General features: G+C 42.4%; 1 protein-coding gene across 3 annotated transcripts; it reads right to left on the bottom strand.

The window, feature by feature from the left end:
- Positions 1 to 591: 591 nt before the first annotated feature.
- On the bottom strand, positions 592 to 14,195 carry ldb3b (LIM domain binding 3b). 3 transcript variants are annotated; one of them, XM_068582947.1, is made up of 10 exons: positions 14,126 to 14,195; positions 13,564 to 13,877; positions 10,199 to 10,350; positions 9,901 to 9,976; positions 6,069 to 6,091; positions 4,259 to 4,456; positions 3,356 to 3,379; positions 1,827 to 1,993; positions 1,677 to 1,713; positions 592 to 1,247 (listed from the first exon to the last, which is right to left on the bottom strand). In XM_068582947.1, exons 2-10 carry the CDS (start codon positions 13,657 to 13,659, stop codon positions 1,151 to 1,153), a joined length of 870 nt encoding a protein of 289 aa, XP_068439048.1. In that variant the 5' UTR covers positions 13,660 to 13,877; positions 14,126 to 14,195; the 3' UTR covers positions 592 to 1,150. The 3 variants fall into 3 exon arrangements, with proteins under 3 accessions (XP_068439048.1, XP_068439049.1, XP_068439050.1); XM_068582948.1 differs by lacking the exon at positions 14,126 to 14,195 and adding an exon at positions 14,027 to 14,118; XM_068582949.1 differs by lacking the exon at positions 3,356 to 3,379.
- Between the last annotated feature and the right edge of the window lie 1,112 nt (positions 14,196 to 15,307).

The raw sequence follows: 15,307 nt of genomic DNA, 5'->3' as shown, positions 1-15,307 counted from the left end.
AAAAGTGATTTATTTGGCACAGTGCAGTTCACAGAGGAGGACGTGTGTCATCTCTTCAGTCTTTGTGTACAGAAGCTCACTGCCCTCTGCTGGCCTCACACAAACTCACACAACATCGTGACGCAGCACTACGGCTCTGACCATGTCACAATCATTCAAGCCTGATTCACAGTCAATTCAAACACGCTTTATATGACGTGAGCAGATTTCGGTTTTGCATAGAAACAAACGCACTTTTTTTGTTTTGTGAAAATTGGATTTTGAGATAAAACCTTGAGAATATTCAATATTAGCGACACATATTCCCTCAGAGGATGTCCAGTTACTAGAGGCCTTTCTTTTTTTGTTTTGTATTTATTGAACTAAAACAAACTTTGAGAATGCAGTAGCGGTGATATTACTGTGCTTATTCTGTCAAAAGCTATTAGACCCTCTTTCTGGATGACATCGTTTCCTACAAAGTCGAAACACCACTTTGCCATTTCATCAGCTCTAATGACAGGAAATGCCCGTATCAATCGTGACAGTTTTCCTAAAGCAGGAAGTGACGCCCTCATTTCATTTGTCAGTGTACAACAGTTCACTCAGCCGTATGGTTTTAAGAAAACATTTATTCACATTGATATATAAGTACACTTGTGAGTGCATTTTTTTTTTACATATTGTATTTGTGCACGTACGTTAATCTCTACGCGTGCGTTTGTCCTCGTGTGTCTTCTCACAATCATGCTTCGTGTTAAAATTCATACGTTTGTCAATGCGGTTTATGTACTAAAAGAAACATCAGTTCTGCATTTTCATTTTGATTATTTTTTGTACAATTTGCCTTTCATTGAAGAGAGACAGAACCCCCAAAAAAAACAGGAAACAAAGAAACAAAGAAAATCCCAAATGCGGGATCAGGTCTTAGCAGCGGACAAATACTTTTGACAGGTAATATCGAGCTTATGAACACATAGCGTTCTCACACTAACAGTTAGTATTTCACATACTAATCTAGACTACACCACTATCTCACATTCATGAGGAGTTTCCTCCTCCTCCTCCTCCTTTTTAATCCCTCCATAATTCCCTCTTCTTGTTAACTTCTGTGCTTTTGTCCATGTCTTCCTCTGCACGTCCTCTTCCTCCTCCTCCTCTCTCCTCCTCTTTATTCCTGGACGTTGAGGATCTGTGAAGACAGTCCTTGGTGCCAGTTCTTCAGCTTGGCAAAGCGAGGCCCTTTCACCTCCGACTCGAACTTCTCTCTGATGGCGTGATAAGACAGGTCATATTTACACTTTGAATGAACATGTTGAAGGGCCTGTGTGCAAGGATCTGGCATTGGCTAGCGCTGAGGTTGCACATTTTAAACAACTCAACTTCTCCCGTGTGCTGAGTGTGTTTCTCGAGCCAGTGTTTGGTTTGTCTGTTCCTGGCTACTGTGGAAACATGGCGGCTGGCTACGTGAGGAGCGGCTGTAGATATAAATGACTCATTCTAAGGTAAGCAACGCACAATGATTCTGGTGATTATAATATCCGGTTAATACACTAAGAAAACGTAATTATATATATTATATTTTTGTCGACAGACAACCCTAAATCCTACACACTGGACTTACAAGTGTAAAAAGTACAAGTTGTTGTGTGTGTGTGTGTGGTTATGTCAGTTTATTATGCCATTTTTGCTCTCACCTCGACCTCTGCAGAGCTTCCTCATCTGGGTCTTGCACTGCATGAGTGGAAATAAACAACATAAATTTGGTAAGGACGAACAAAAGCCTGTGTCTGAACAAGAAGGAAAGACTTGCAGAGACGAGTACTGAGAAGATGAACTGTACTGACGGTATTCAGTGCCGGTGATGTGGGCCAGCATCCTGAAGCTCTTGGACTGCAGGGTGGCGGCACGGCGAGCCCAGTCAGACATACTCTGGTTATCTCCGGGCCTGATCACTGCCTGGTAAACCGGAGACGCACAGTCCACCACGGGGTCCTTGATAGGCAGAGAGCCGCTGGTGGGCGGAGGAGGGGCCGGCTGTTAGAGCTCTGAGCAGTGTGTGCTGCATTTAAAGCCCCATAATGCAATAGATGATCCTAATGTAATGAATGTCCATGATGTCGGATCATCTCCAACTAAACTGGTGAGGTTGTGCATCAATGTTGTGTTTGAAATGAACTGAACGGTGGATATTTAGAGCCAAGTAACAGCTGTGCAGTTGATACTGCATCGTTTCAGTCACTTATTAAATATAAATGTTGAAGCAGTCAAAAAAGGCCTAAAATTTACAATTCTTTTCTTCCTCTAATGCGAAGGGGATCCCCAGAAATGTAATTACCTCCCATTAGCTCACAGAGAAATTATGAGTGAGTGATGATTATAATGTTTTAATAATGATTATCAAAGATGGAATTCACTTACATTTTAGTCCACATACAGTTGCTGTCAAAAGTGTTCCCCTGTTTCTAGATTTCATAGCAGAATTTCATTTAAAATGGATCAAGTTAAAGTGAAAGTGCCTTCATATGAAACTACAGCATGTAACCTGTCCTCTGGCCTGTCGGCAGTTCAAACGATCAAAAATAGCTATGACTGTTTAATCATGTAAAATTCGACAATGCACAACTTTGCACGACACAACATTAAAAGCTAGTTTGTTTGCTCATCATGTTTCTAAGCTCCACTGGATCAGAACTGTTTTCCATGACGGGCACATATTTCATTAAGATCATGAATTGCATTGTTCTTGCTTTGCACGCAGTCTGTTTGTTCATTCTTCATCAACACACTATATATTGTGTATTCGTGTTGTCTTACAGCGTCACATGGAAGGTGCTTACCGTGGCGTACACTAGAAACTTTAGTGAGTTTGCACAGCAACATGACTGGATCGTGTTTTTTTTTTTGTAAATGTAGCATTCTTTAATAATGAGTGTTAGACAAGTGAGTCGGCACCGATTGAGCAGTAGTTCAACAACCTGTGATGGGATACTCAGAACATTCCCATGCCATCAAATCCCATCAGGCTCCAGAGGCCGTGATGAAATTGTTGACTTAAAAAAAACACATCTCACACTCTCACACTTTGACCAAAGTACCTCTGAGTACTTTCAGATACAGAATGACCTCTTGGTTAGTGAGTTTGACCTTTACACAGTCCGGTTGACGCATTTATAAGGTCGCGTTGAAATGGACAAATAGATGCTGTACATTGTTCAGGAACATTATTTATTATAGTATTAATTCTAATCATATTAATAGTATAATAGTTGAGGGATGTTAGTTTGGAGCGATGCACAAGCTGTTATGAAATCATGAGACAAAGGAGATGCGCATAAGGAGAGGCAGGATGGAAAAGGAGCGCTGCTGTACTTACGACAAAGGGGAGCCCGCCTCCTCACTGAGGTCACGACCACGAGGGAAGGATGGGCAGGGAGGGGTGGAGGACGGCACAGTGTGGGTGGTTGTTTTTGTTTTTGAGGGGAGGGGAGGGGGTTGTGGATGGAATGAGCAGAGGAAAGTGGGTGAAAAGCAAGGAGGAGGATGTGGCACGGACACAGACAACATTGAAAAGCCCGGGCATTCAGAAAAGTAGATGTCCGAGTTGGAGGAACGTGGGATGAACGTATACGCTCTTTGTGTTTTGGCATTTCAGAAAAAGTCTTAAAGGGTCGATTTCACCCAAATGGTTCATCACTGCAGCGTTTTTTTAATTGTCTCCTCGAAACTCTTTGGAATAGAAACACAAAAAGTGTCCTGGTTCATCAGTCGATAGTAAAGGTTTATGTTTGGGCCATACGTTATATTTGATTAAATGTCATTTTTAAGAGGGACCATTACCCATGAGCCTATGTTGCTTTAGTTAAAGCCGGCTTCAGCGGATTGAGAATGCTTCATTTGTTGTTAACAAGACACAGCAACAAAGTTTCTGAACCTGGAGCAACTGGAAAAACTCACTTTGACTTCCACTTTTTAGTTTTATGATTTTTTTTGTATGGGGACTATTTCCTTAGTAGAAAGTAGTTTCAAAGAATAATATTTTAATTCAGTGAGTAGCATAAACTAAATTCATCATGTGTTAGAGGTGGATATGTCAAAACGGTGACAATGGCTGGATTCCACAAGCAGGAAGTAAGAAAGTATGTTTTTTTTTTTGTCCTTTACTGATGCTGTAATCTATTCATCTGAGGCTGGTTTGATCATTGTGATGTGAAGTGAAGTGTGTGAGTGGAGCGCATACAACACTGGAGAGTGGATTAGTTTGGTTGTGTGACCTCACCCTTCGTGTCCTTTGGCCTGCGACTGCCCCGCAATGGCGTCCATGATGGCGTCCTGTGAGTACATGCTGATCGGCGTGTTGTACTGAGCGTGAACGATGGTGGCCTTCCCCCCCGGACCCCTCACCTCAATGGGTTTGTGAGTGGACAGGGCCGAGTCTTTCAGAGCAATGGGGTTGAAGCTGGGAGTGTACTCCACACTGTTGGTGTCAGGGTGGGGTTAGATGGGGTCAAAGGTCAGGGGGAAGAGGGGAAGAGGGGGGGTTTGAGGTGCAGAGAGGAAGACGGGAGGTGGAGGAGAGGGAATTCAGGGGGAAAGAAAACACCAAAGTGAAGGAAGGAAACTGGGTCAACGTGTAGTAATGCAGCTGAAAGACAGGTGGTGCTCTTGTACGATAGTATCTTGTGGAGTACACAGAGTACACAGAGTACACAGACTCTGGTGGAGACCTACTGGACACACACTCAGCTACAGAGACCCAATACACACGTTACTGTAAGTATCTAGTTTTCCTTTCTTGAATTTCATTGGATTTAAAATTGCTTCTTTTTTTCATAATTAATTGCACAGGCAACGTTGAGAATAATAATAAATGAACACAATTTAAAAAATTGCTATTAAAAGCAACAGCAACAATGTTGCAATTTTTTATTTTTTTTAATGCTTGATTTTTGAGTAGTTGATGGACAGTAAAAACATGTAGCTTTCTCTTTGATAAAGCCACTATGTGTAGAATTTGTTTTGGACTTTTGCACACCTTAATAATGGAAGGAAGGATTGTAAGACGAATGGGCTGCACCAAACTGTAATAAAAAGATCATATAATTACAATAAAATTCTCACATAGTGGCTTTGAGTTCATTTAGGAGTGTCATTCCCAAGTTGCAGTTTGATTGAGTATTATTAGAACAAAAAAGTAAATGACCAAAAGACAGAATACTATCATCACCACATCACTATGCAGTGTGGATGCAGAGGCTCCATCCTTCACGACTTGCAGATGAACAACTACTTTGTGTCACGAATGACGAGGAGAATAAACAAAGCCAGTCCAAAGAAAACCAAACATGCTCATGTATCACAACCAAAATGATTCACTCCTGCATATTCACACTGACACACAGCAAATATCTCCACACACCGCGGAGGATGTTTTACCAACACACACTACAGCCAAACACGGTATGTACGACGAACACACCCAACGCCGACGCACATGCATTTATACACAACAATATACGGCAAATATATGTATGTACACAAATTAATATGAAGGCTAAAGGATCAGCAGAGGTGGAAAACAAAGGTTTGTATCATAGTGAAGTATCGGTTCAAAATGATTACTTATGAAAGAAAACTACAATAAACTTGTTTCAAAAAGAAACGTTTTTTGTTTTCAAGTGTGTTTAGGTGAAATTACTCTTCAGTCAACCATCCTTAAATAGTTTTATGAACTCTTCATTTACATTTGTACTCAATTCTGTCTCTAGAAACTAAATCGTTTAACATCTGTTAAAAAAATGTAGTGAATTGTTAAGTAGAAAGTAAAGTAGTAGTACCTTAAAACAGTACTGATGGCAGTACTAGATTAGATGCACTTATGTACTTTGTCCTACTGGGGACCAGATGCTGTAAATTAAACGTTACATTAAGAATCCAATGATCTGCACAAAATGCTGAGGATGAAGTCTAAAGCATTAGTTCAACGTCACACTGACACAAATTAGACAAAACTTCACGCCAAAACCACGACTGTCACAACCTCCAGTGACGACAACGTCATGCACAAAGAATACGGTGACGGTACTGACTTTGCAGATGTGTTTGCGATAATCTGAAACACACCAGAGAGACACGGACACAGACAGAGAGAGAGAGAGAGAGAGAGAGAGAGAGAGAGAGAGAGAGAGAGAGAGAGAGAGAGAGAGAGAGAGAAGGAAAGAACGTGGTGAATCACCAGTGTGTATTTTGGTGATAACAATGGTACCGTGTGTGTTTGTAGGAAACTATCCAACGGCAGCACTGTGCTGTAATCCCAAGTGTCGGTCAGAATGAAAAGCCGTTTCATTATCACTGGGATATTTCCCAGCTTCCTTCGCTTCATCAGGAGTGACTGACAAGAGCAGAAGCGTCTCATTCACATGACACAAAGACACATTTAGCACAGAACAGCCACAAATATACACAACTACACAAACACGACGCATACCACCTCTACATATGTCAGGACTGCAGCCGTCAGACGAATCCCAGTTGACAAGCCGCCGTTGTGGCGGTGGTACCTCAGTTGAAAAGTTTTTTTGATGAGCATTTGATGACCATATTATCAATACAATCTTCCCTGGGCTCCATAAAATCATTATTCCTCATGAATCTCAATTAGTATTAAAAGTTGAGAAACATTTTATGTTGTGTGTTCAACAATATAGGCAAAACATATACAAATTAGTATTCTGATTTATAATTTTACATCAAAATCCAATGGTCTTTTCTTCCTGTAACATCCATTTCACAATCAATGGACAACAACTCTGTAGCGCCGCGTCTCACCACATTATGAGCCCGGACATTTGTTAGCAGTCCGATCAAATACGAAGGATTTGATCACCATAAACCGCTAAAATATTCCATTTCACTGTGGGATACTTAATAGTACAGACACACAAAAAAACTCTCACTGGGACTTAAACACATATTGTTTTGATCGCAATCAAAGGTCAAAGCAGGGGCCACAAAAGAATAAGAGATCGGCCCCTCCGCTGATCAATTGGTAACTCAGTGCCAATGACGTTTCCACACAGAAATCCCACTTCAACATCAATATGTGTTTTTTTTTAATGAAATCGTGTTTTCACTCTGATCCCAACGCAAGAAGCTACGGAGTTTGATGACTTGAATCACATGCTAGCAACTCACTAGCCTGATTTAAAGCAGGCAGCGCTTTGCCATCAAGGTCAAACAGAAGCAGTGCATTGTGGTCATTTTGTTCTCAAAGGCTGTGCATCTTCCCCGTTTCCACAAACTACATCAGTCAAAGGGGACGAATGCCGATCGTGAAGAAACCCCAAACATGTCAAATGTTTACACACTCTCGCTCGGGAGTGAGACACAAACGATTCAGCCGCCGCCAGATTCGTCCACACAGTAGATCAGATGCGTTCAGGGTCAGGCAGGTAAAGCGGGCTGCACCTCTCACGTGTGTGTGTGTGTGTGTGTGTGTGTGTGTGTGTGGGGGGGGGGGGGGGAGTTCTCAGGTTTGGCAGGCGGGCATCCAGGAGATTCAGGATGACGGTGTGGTAACCGGAGCAGAACATTCCCTAACCAACAGCTGCTCTCTCCTGTGTGTGTGTGTGTGTGTGTGTGTGTGAGTGTGTGTGTGTGTGTGTGTGCGTGCGTGTGCGTGTGCGTGTGCGTGTGGGATCAGGAGTCTCTCGATGAGGCGGGGTCGCTGGCATGACACTGCGTCATCGTCCCCGCGGTGCGCCTGCAGCACCTCGCCTGACATTTGACTTACTGTTGGCTTCTACTGTAAAGCAGCTCGGCTCCAGAAGGGAAACACATTAGTGGAGACTGATATCTGGATGTCATATGTCAGAGGCAAAGCAGATTGTGTCCTGAATTAACATTTACAAGTATTTCCTGACTGAGGCTCCACTCTATCTCATGCCAGCCCAAATTTAACTCCGACCGCGAACAAGTATTGTTTGTGTAACAAAAGCCTGACATATCTTATTCCTCCACGATCGCACCGATTGACATGTTCCTTCATCACGATGAACAGTTTATTTTTGAATCGACCTCTCTAAATACTCCAAATGTGAACTAATCCACTGCACTATTTCCTCCTGATGGAGTCGAGTGCTGAAGTTGTTGAGCCTTTTTTCTTTTAAATAGAAGATTTATGTCTTTATGTCAGAGGAGAAATAAGTTTGAAATGTTTATGAATTTGAGCTGACTCATTGATGGTTTTGGACCTTTCATGGGATTTGTTCACAAAAAGAAAAAAAAATGTATACACTTAAATTAATATAGTGTAAATGTCCACTGCCTCTTATATCACACTTTTGCTCGGTACTGTCTCTCCACCTCCCAAAATGCACCATAAAATAAGTTAAACATTATTATTAATAACATAGAATGATAAAGATAGTATTGTGATATATATATTTAGAATATCCTAAATGATAATAACAATAATAATAATACGATATGTTACCTCTTATCTTTGTCCACGTCACAAAATGTGTTAAAGCTGTCTATAAATGTGTTATTTTTTTAATCCAAAATGTGTTATAGCCTCACAAATTTACCAAAAATATCATTTTTTTCATATATAATTCAACTATGACCCATATTATGATTCTATCACACTGAATCTGATCTCAGTGGGTTCAGTATGTTGTGTAATAAAACCAAACACGTGAAGATGTCCCATTGGGTCCTGGAAGCTAACAAATCATTATTAGTTGCAGCCCCAGAATGTGTAAATAAATAAGAAAACAGCCTCGAGCAACAATTGGTCACTTTCCTGCAATATTGCCAGCAATAAAATATAAAAAAGAGCATCATAAGCAAGTCTGCGGGTTTCAGGTTTTTAAGGGTTTAAAACTTTGCATCTGAGGACAAACGGAGACGCATTCGCTTGAAGATAAAAAGCCTCAGAAAGGGAAATCAGGGAGCTGAAACAGCAAAAAGTCTTCTTTAAAAAGACTTTTTGCAACTCCATCTCCCTGGTTTCATTCCTGTAGTCGGATCTGTCGCTCCTCTGTTACCTGGAGGCCGGCCAGGTATGTTTGTGTGTACGCTCCCGAAATAGTGCCGAGTGTGAGAGGAACGACTGCTGGGATGGCGATGGAAAGTTCTGAGCATATCTCCTCACTGTACGGTCCGGTTAATGTGAAGCTCAAAGGGGACGTGATGTGCATTTGCTTGTTAAGTTTTGTTAAATCAGCTCAGGAGTTCAATCTTCTCTTAGCATCACATGAGTGGGGATTCATTTGTCTCTGCGATAACCTACCCCAGTGATGAAACTCCCCCGGAAGCTGTCGACCCCTGTCCTAACTTGCCCTGCATCAGCATCATTTCTTTCACAGTTTCGGGGGAGTAAAGGCCCTTTGGGGAATTGTACTGCATCCACTGGCCTGGTGAAGACGCTGCAGACGGTGCGGAGGAGGCCGGAGCCCTGGTCGGGGTCGAGGGGAGCTCTGGATCTTTTTTAGGAGCTTGAAAGAGATTCCTTTCAGAGGGCTTTCTTTCCTGGAAAATGTCATAAGACACTGCCTGCACCATTTGAACTTCCTCCCCCAAATGTTTAGGCCCAACCTCCTCTCTCACGGGTTCTAACTCCTTAAAAAGATGAGAAGAGGTCAAGATGGAGAGATAGAAAGGAACGACCTTAAGGTGAAACGAGAGTAAAGGTATCAGCTCGTGCCATTTGGTGTGCGGCCCTCGCTGCAGTCGCACTGTGGATATTTGCCTCTAGGGGGCAGCAGGACGCTGCCTCGTGAAACAGTGAAGATGATATTCTCACAAACAGGACAAGAACGCAAAACACATGTGACAGACATAAACGAGTATGCAGATGTGCAGCTGGTATTGTGTTGATTTGTCGACCGGTCATGTTTGTTCTGGGTGTGTTTGTACCTTCTGGTGGGGGATGACTGACATGGGCGAATCCATTCTTGGAGTTGCTGTGGAAAATGCTGCAGCACGTTTTGATCTAAAGATGAAATGACAAATATGATTTGTTTTGGGCAATTTAAAGACATCTTACAACTAAAGAAACAGAAAAGTCACACCGAACACATCCTGGGAACTCGTGGGGTGTAATTAGTCTTTTTCTCTTCTTTCAGACAGGTAATGTCCACTCTCTTATAATTTGCTTTCTACGTCATCTACTTCAGTTTTACAGAGATGGTAGATTAGTGTGCTGGCTGATTACTTTTGCATGGTGAGTGACAGCTTGGTGGAAGCAGACTTGATCTTGTTTTGAGCATCCATGTGCGTCATCCCCTCAGTGTTGACCCCATCGATGGCTGAGATGATGTCGCCCTGGGACAAGCTGCCGCCCACCGCCTTGCTGCCCGGAGTTATCTACGGAGGGGCCAAAAGAGCAGGTAACACTCAGATTCCTCAGGGAACCAACAAGCAACTGGAAAAAGGAATGCAGGCGCTCAAATATATGCACATATTACAGAGCGGGGGGGGGGGGGGGGGGGGGTTGCGTATGAATGTTGCATTCATTTGTTGGGTGAATGTAAAATAAGAAACTAAAAATGTAAATTAAAATCATTTGTCACACTCGACATAGCAGCTCAATAAATAATAATCTTCTCAAAAGGTAGAGAGGAAAAAAGCTGATGAAGCAAAATCAATCTTTTGCATCAGCGCTGCAGAAAAGAGGCAAGTTAAAGTTTCTGCATTAAGTTTATAAACAGAGTGGAATCACTTTTTATTTAATTTTATACTATGAGTCCAATCATTATCCACAGATACACTTAAATGAATAAGAATTCATCTTCATGGCGTTGCAGTGACAAAGCCATGAAGTGTGCACTACGGGGATAAAAGGTAAAGGAACCATTTACACAGTCTGAGTATCCGAGTTGCAAATCTTTATTTTTACTTTCAAAAGATTTGCTAAAACTTTCTGCTTTTCAATTGACCATCAGAAGAATCTTCATGCTTCCTGGCTCTGCAACAAAGCTAGACTTTAGGGCTTAAGCTGCACAGAGAGGAGGTTTACGTGAGGCCCGGGGCGTACGCATTGGGTCTAGGCTTTCAGGCAACTCGTTAAAGAGTTAAAAATAAGCGACGCTGTTGATGCTCCTGGCTTCACTGTGATTGACCTGACTGAGCCCCTCCTTATCCCTCCAAACACACACACAGACACACAAACACACACACACACACACACACACACACGACCCTCCCACCCACCTGCTACTGACATTCATGCAAGACTTCCTTGAATCCGTCTTTTTCCCCGATACACTAAGTCCTCCTCTCTCTATAATCCACACTTAACCTACATGATTTCACATCACGTAATATCCTCGACCACTCGTCCTTGTAAATTCTCCTTTTGTGTCTGCTTTTTGCACATCTTTTTCTTGCTTTGAATATCCGTCGCTACGCCTGTGTGTAGAAACACGTGAGTGTGTGTGTGTGTGTGTGTGTGTGTGTGTGTGTGTGTGTGTGGGGCGTATACAAAAGGTGGTTGTAGGCGAGAGAAGTGAGGTGAAAAGTTATCTCTGCCTGGCTGCCTCAGTGTGATCAAACACACATGTCGACTCATAGTGCCACACGGACGCTCTGTCGTGCATGTTTTCCTGCGCGCCAGGCACTTTAAATACAATAGGAAGTGGATTTGGGAACTGGTTCCTTGAAATTTGGATTTTAATGACTGCCTTTAGTGATACTGAGTTGGATTTTAATGCATGGAATGTTTTATACAAAGAAAAGTGTAATATTACTGTATAAAAACATACCACATAATGCTTCATCTGTCTGACGGTGTCCAGAGAGATGTTTTAATTCTCAATGCAGCATGTAAATATAATGAAAAGTGGAGTCATTTTCTTATCATCAGCCCCTCTAAAGGTCATACAAAAGGAATCCAGAAGCGCCGGAGAGCTTCAGCTTGCTTAACAAGTTGTCAGGAATCCACGGCCTTCATTCCTCTTTCCCTTCGTAGAATGCCGAAATCCAAACCGCGGAGGTATTACGTCAAACTGTAATGGCACCCCGAGTTGTCATGTCAAGCTGCAGTGTTTTATGTTCACCTGTCAGAGCTCGACACGGCCACAGGATGAACTCAAATCCAGTGAAACGATGTCATGGCCGACGCATCAAATAAGACTAAAGGATCAGAAAATGTCCGGAGCTGTGAATCAATAAACGACCGGCTGGTCACCAGCTGAGCATCAATCAGGACCGAAGGAGGAGAGTTTAAGTCCACGCGACTCGGGGAAGCGCCGCCTCCTGAAATCCTCCATCCATCCACTCTGTCCTCTCGGGAGAGGCTCCAAAAAGGCCAAACTGAACTATAAGTGAGGAATAAAGCTTACTAAAGGTAACACAAGCTGCCTTCTGTCCGGTGCCATTCCCACCCCTCTCCATCCATCCACCTCTCCTCCAGTGCTATTTAAAGGAACCGCTGTAAATACACCAGCAGTCCTGCCAGAGAGAGAGAGAGAGAGAGAGAGAGAGAGAGAGAGAGAGAGAGAGACTCGCTGTCTCTCTGCTGCGGAGGTTAAAACTATTTAATTTTACACCTAATTTGAACCCATAACTTTTAGTATAGCTATTGTATAGGTATAGGTAGTATAAGTATAAACTACTAATAATTATCTATAAAGATCGTTTAGAAAGTCTTTGTGTACATATAGAAATAGAAAATAGAGTATTCTTAAAGAAATCATCATGTTTGTCTGCTGTCATTTGCGACAGTAGAAGTCTAAGAACGCCTTGTTGTATTCTCATTGTCTTTGTTGGAAAATTGTGATTCTGGAATTAAATTTGACAGTTGAAATAAAACATTTAAATCATCTAAAATCACTCTTTCTCGTCTGATGATTTGACTCCGCTGATCCAAAAGGTAATTACACTTAAGTCACGATTATTGCAGCTGATAACGAGCCGAAGTGTGAGGGTGGACGATGTCATTAAAGTAAAAACTGACATGTTTCATAGTTTCCAGACAAACGTTCAAGAAAACTCACAGCACTAACAGTTACCTAATGCTGAAGCGCCTCATCCCCAGTAAAACTATTCCAGTCTTTCCACTGCTGCTCTATTCTTGAAATCTCCCAGGACATTACATCTGAGCCTCTCTGTCACCATCACATCCAGAAACATTACATAACCGCCGCTCGCACTAAAACCACACCTTTGAATATGCAACAGGTTATTGTCAAACCAGGTAAAAAGGATGCAAAGTGGGTTACGTTTGTATTGTTTCCCAATGAAACTTCTCAGAGATCTTTGTAACATTTTACCTAAATAAATAAATATCAATATATAAATATATCTTCACCTGCAAATCACCAAAATGATGCATGTGCAGATATTCAAGCAGGAAAATGTGAGAAAAGTGAAGCTTGTTTAAGTAAACGCGTTCTGTTTACATCATCATGTGCGTTGCTTTTTAGCTTCTCTTTGCAATAAGACGTGACATATACTTTGTCATCATAATGTAACGCCAGCGCATTGATTTCATCAGTTTTCTGGGGTTTGTGAGATACATCGTCAAGGTCCCATTTTCTTGTTGCTTATTCTTTATGTGTGAGTGCTTTCTGTCCTCACCCTGGAGATGGTGAGTGGCATGTTGAAGTCCTTTCCTCCCTGTAGTCTGAAGCCCCATGGAGCGGGGCCGTTCAGAGTCACCGTGTACGTAGTCATCTTCGGTTCTCCTCTCCTCCTGCTGGCGGCTCCTGCTCTGCTGTGCCCGTGCTCTCCGTCCTTCCCTGCTATCCGTTTGTCCCGGTTCGGCTTCGCTGTTTTTTTTTGTGTGCTTCTCTTTCGTCTGCCCTGGCTTTCGCTACTGTTTCTCCCGCCCGTCTGCTCCCGGCTCTCAGGACAAACGCTGCTGGTGGGTTGGGTCAGGTGCTGTGGAACCTCTGTGACACACACACACAGGCATGCGTTCATGCACACAGATACACACATGTGCACATAGACACACACACACATACAAAGAGTGCAGGGCCGAGATGGCCCGCTTCAGAACAACACTTGACTCTTTCTGACTTCCTCCTCAAACTCTTACCCTGTTCACTAAAAACTCCAGAAACAAACCTCAAATATGAGAACGTGCAAAGTCTAATGAGTACACTTTAAACATATTAAAGAGAGAAGAGGTTCTTGCCTGCAGAGTTGCTGAGGGCGAGGGACCGACAGCCTAAGAATAGCCGAGATGAGCATAGACACAGGAGCCCTGGTCCTTATAAGGCCTGTAACACGAAGCCCCAGAATGCTTCACTGCCGATTCACATCGCCAATATAGACCCCTCTTACTGCAACACATTCTCCCTCTCTCCTTCTCCCTCTCTAAGTGCTATCACTTCATGCTGCTCGCACCCTGTTATCTGTAATCACTCTCTTTGCACTGATGCCATTTTCCAGTTCCACAGTCTCCCGTTCTGCGAGGGAGATTCGGAGCAGTTCAATTAGCAGCCGGCCACAGCGGTAAAGGTTAAGCGAACACGAGCAGAGGCTGACATTTGTAGGGAACGTCCACAGAATGTTATGGTAAAACCAAAATGTCCACAACACAATCTGAACTAATCACCTTCGACCGATAGGTCACTTAATGGTTGAACTCTCAGTTTACGTCGTGCCAGGACTCAGGATCAATCATGACACTGAAACCGTGAAGGCCCGACAATGTTTTGTGACACATTCCTGAGGAGACAGAGACGCATACAATTAAACAACTTAAATGAACTTGTACTTGATGTGCTAGTCCTCGTCTAGGAAATCATTGTATTTTGTATATACATTTTAATCTCAGCGTAACAAATTCACTTTGTTTCAACCAGATGCAAAAAAAAATGACACTTCCACCTGCACTATCTGCAATTTCTGGGCCACTGTTTACTGTTTTACTGTTTACTGTTTTTCTGTTTTCTTTAATGTCTTTTTTATATTTATCAAGTACAAAGCGCAGAAACTGGCGTCAAATTCCATGGATGTGAAAATGTACATGGCCATTAAAGCTGATTCTGATATATATATATATATATATATATATATATATATATATATATATATATATATATACTGTATGTCAGCCTGCAATATTCTGTCAGTCGGGATTGGCTCCAGCGACCCTGAATAGAAAAAGCGGTTTTGGAGGATGGATGGATGTTATAAGCGTGAGCAGACTGACAGAGTCTGAGATGAAGTAGAAGTCCAAGTTCAGAATGAAAAGCAATCTGTGTAGATTTATATTTTGTGTCGCATGTGTGAGTCTGTGCATGTGTGTGATGAGGTCATGGCTGGGGTCAAACACTGGGAAAGAGAGGAATACAATAGAGGACACATATAT

Source organism: Clinocottus analis, unplaced genomic scaffold, assembly GCF_023055335.1.
Source record: "Clinocottus analis isolate CAN_PGR_092001 unplaced genomic scaffold, fCliAna1.0.p SCAF_19, whole genome shotgun sequence".
Classification (NCBI taxonomy): Eukaryota; Metazoa; Chordata; class Actinopteri; order Perciformes; family Cottidae; genus Clinocottus; species Clinocottus analis.
This window is presented reverse-complemented; position numbering and strand designations above follow the sequence as displayed.

Bases quoted from the DNA above. Each gene is read 5' to 3' on its own strand.
- ldb3b (XM_068582947.1), bottom strand. From the start codon at position 13,659: ATGACTACGTACACGGTGACTCTGAACGGCCCCGCTCCATGGGGCTTC. The intron at 10,351-13,563 runs GTGAGGACAGAA...GCCCCTCCGTAG, and splicing joins TGCCACTCACCATCTCCAGG to ATAACTCCGGGCAGCAAGGC. The intron at 1,248-1,676 runs GTGAGAGCAAAA...TCACGCCATCAG, and splicing joins GAAGCTCTGCAGAGGTCGAG to AGAGAAGTTCGAGTCGGAGG.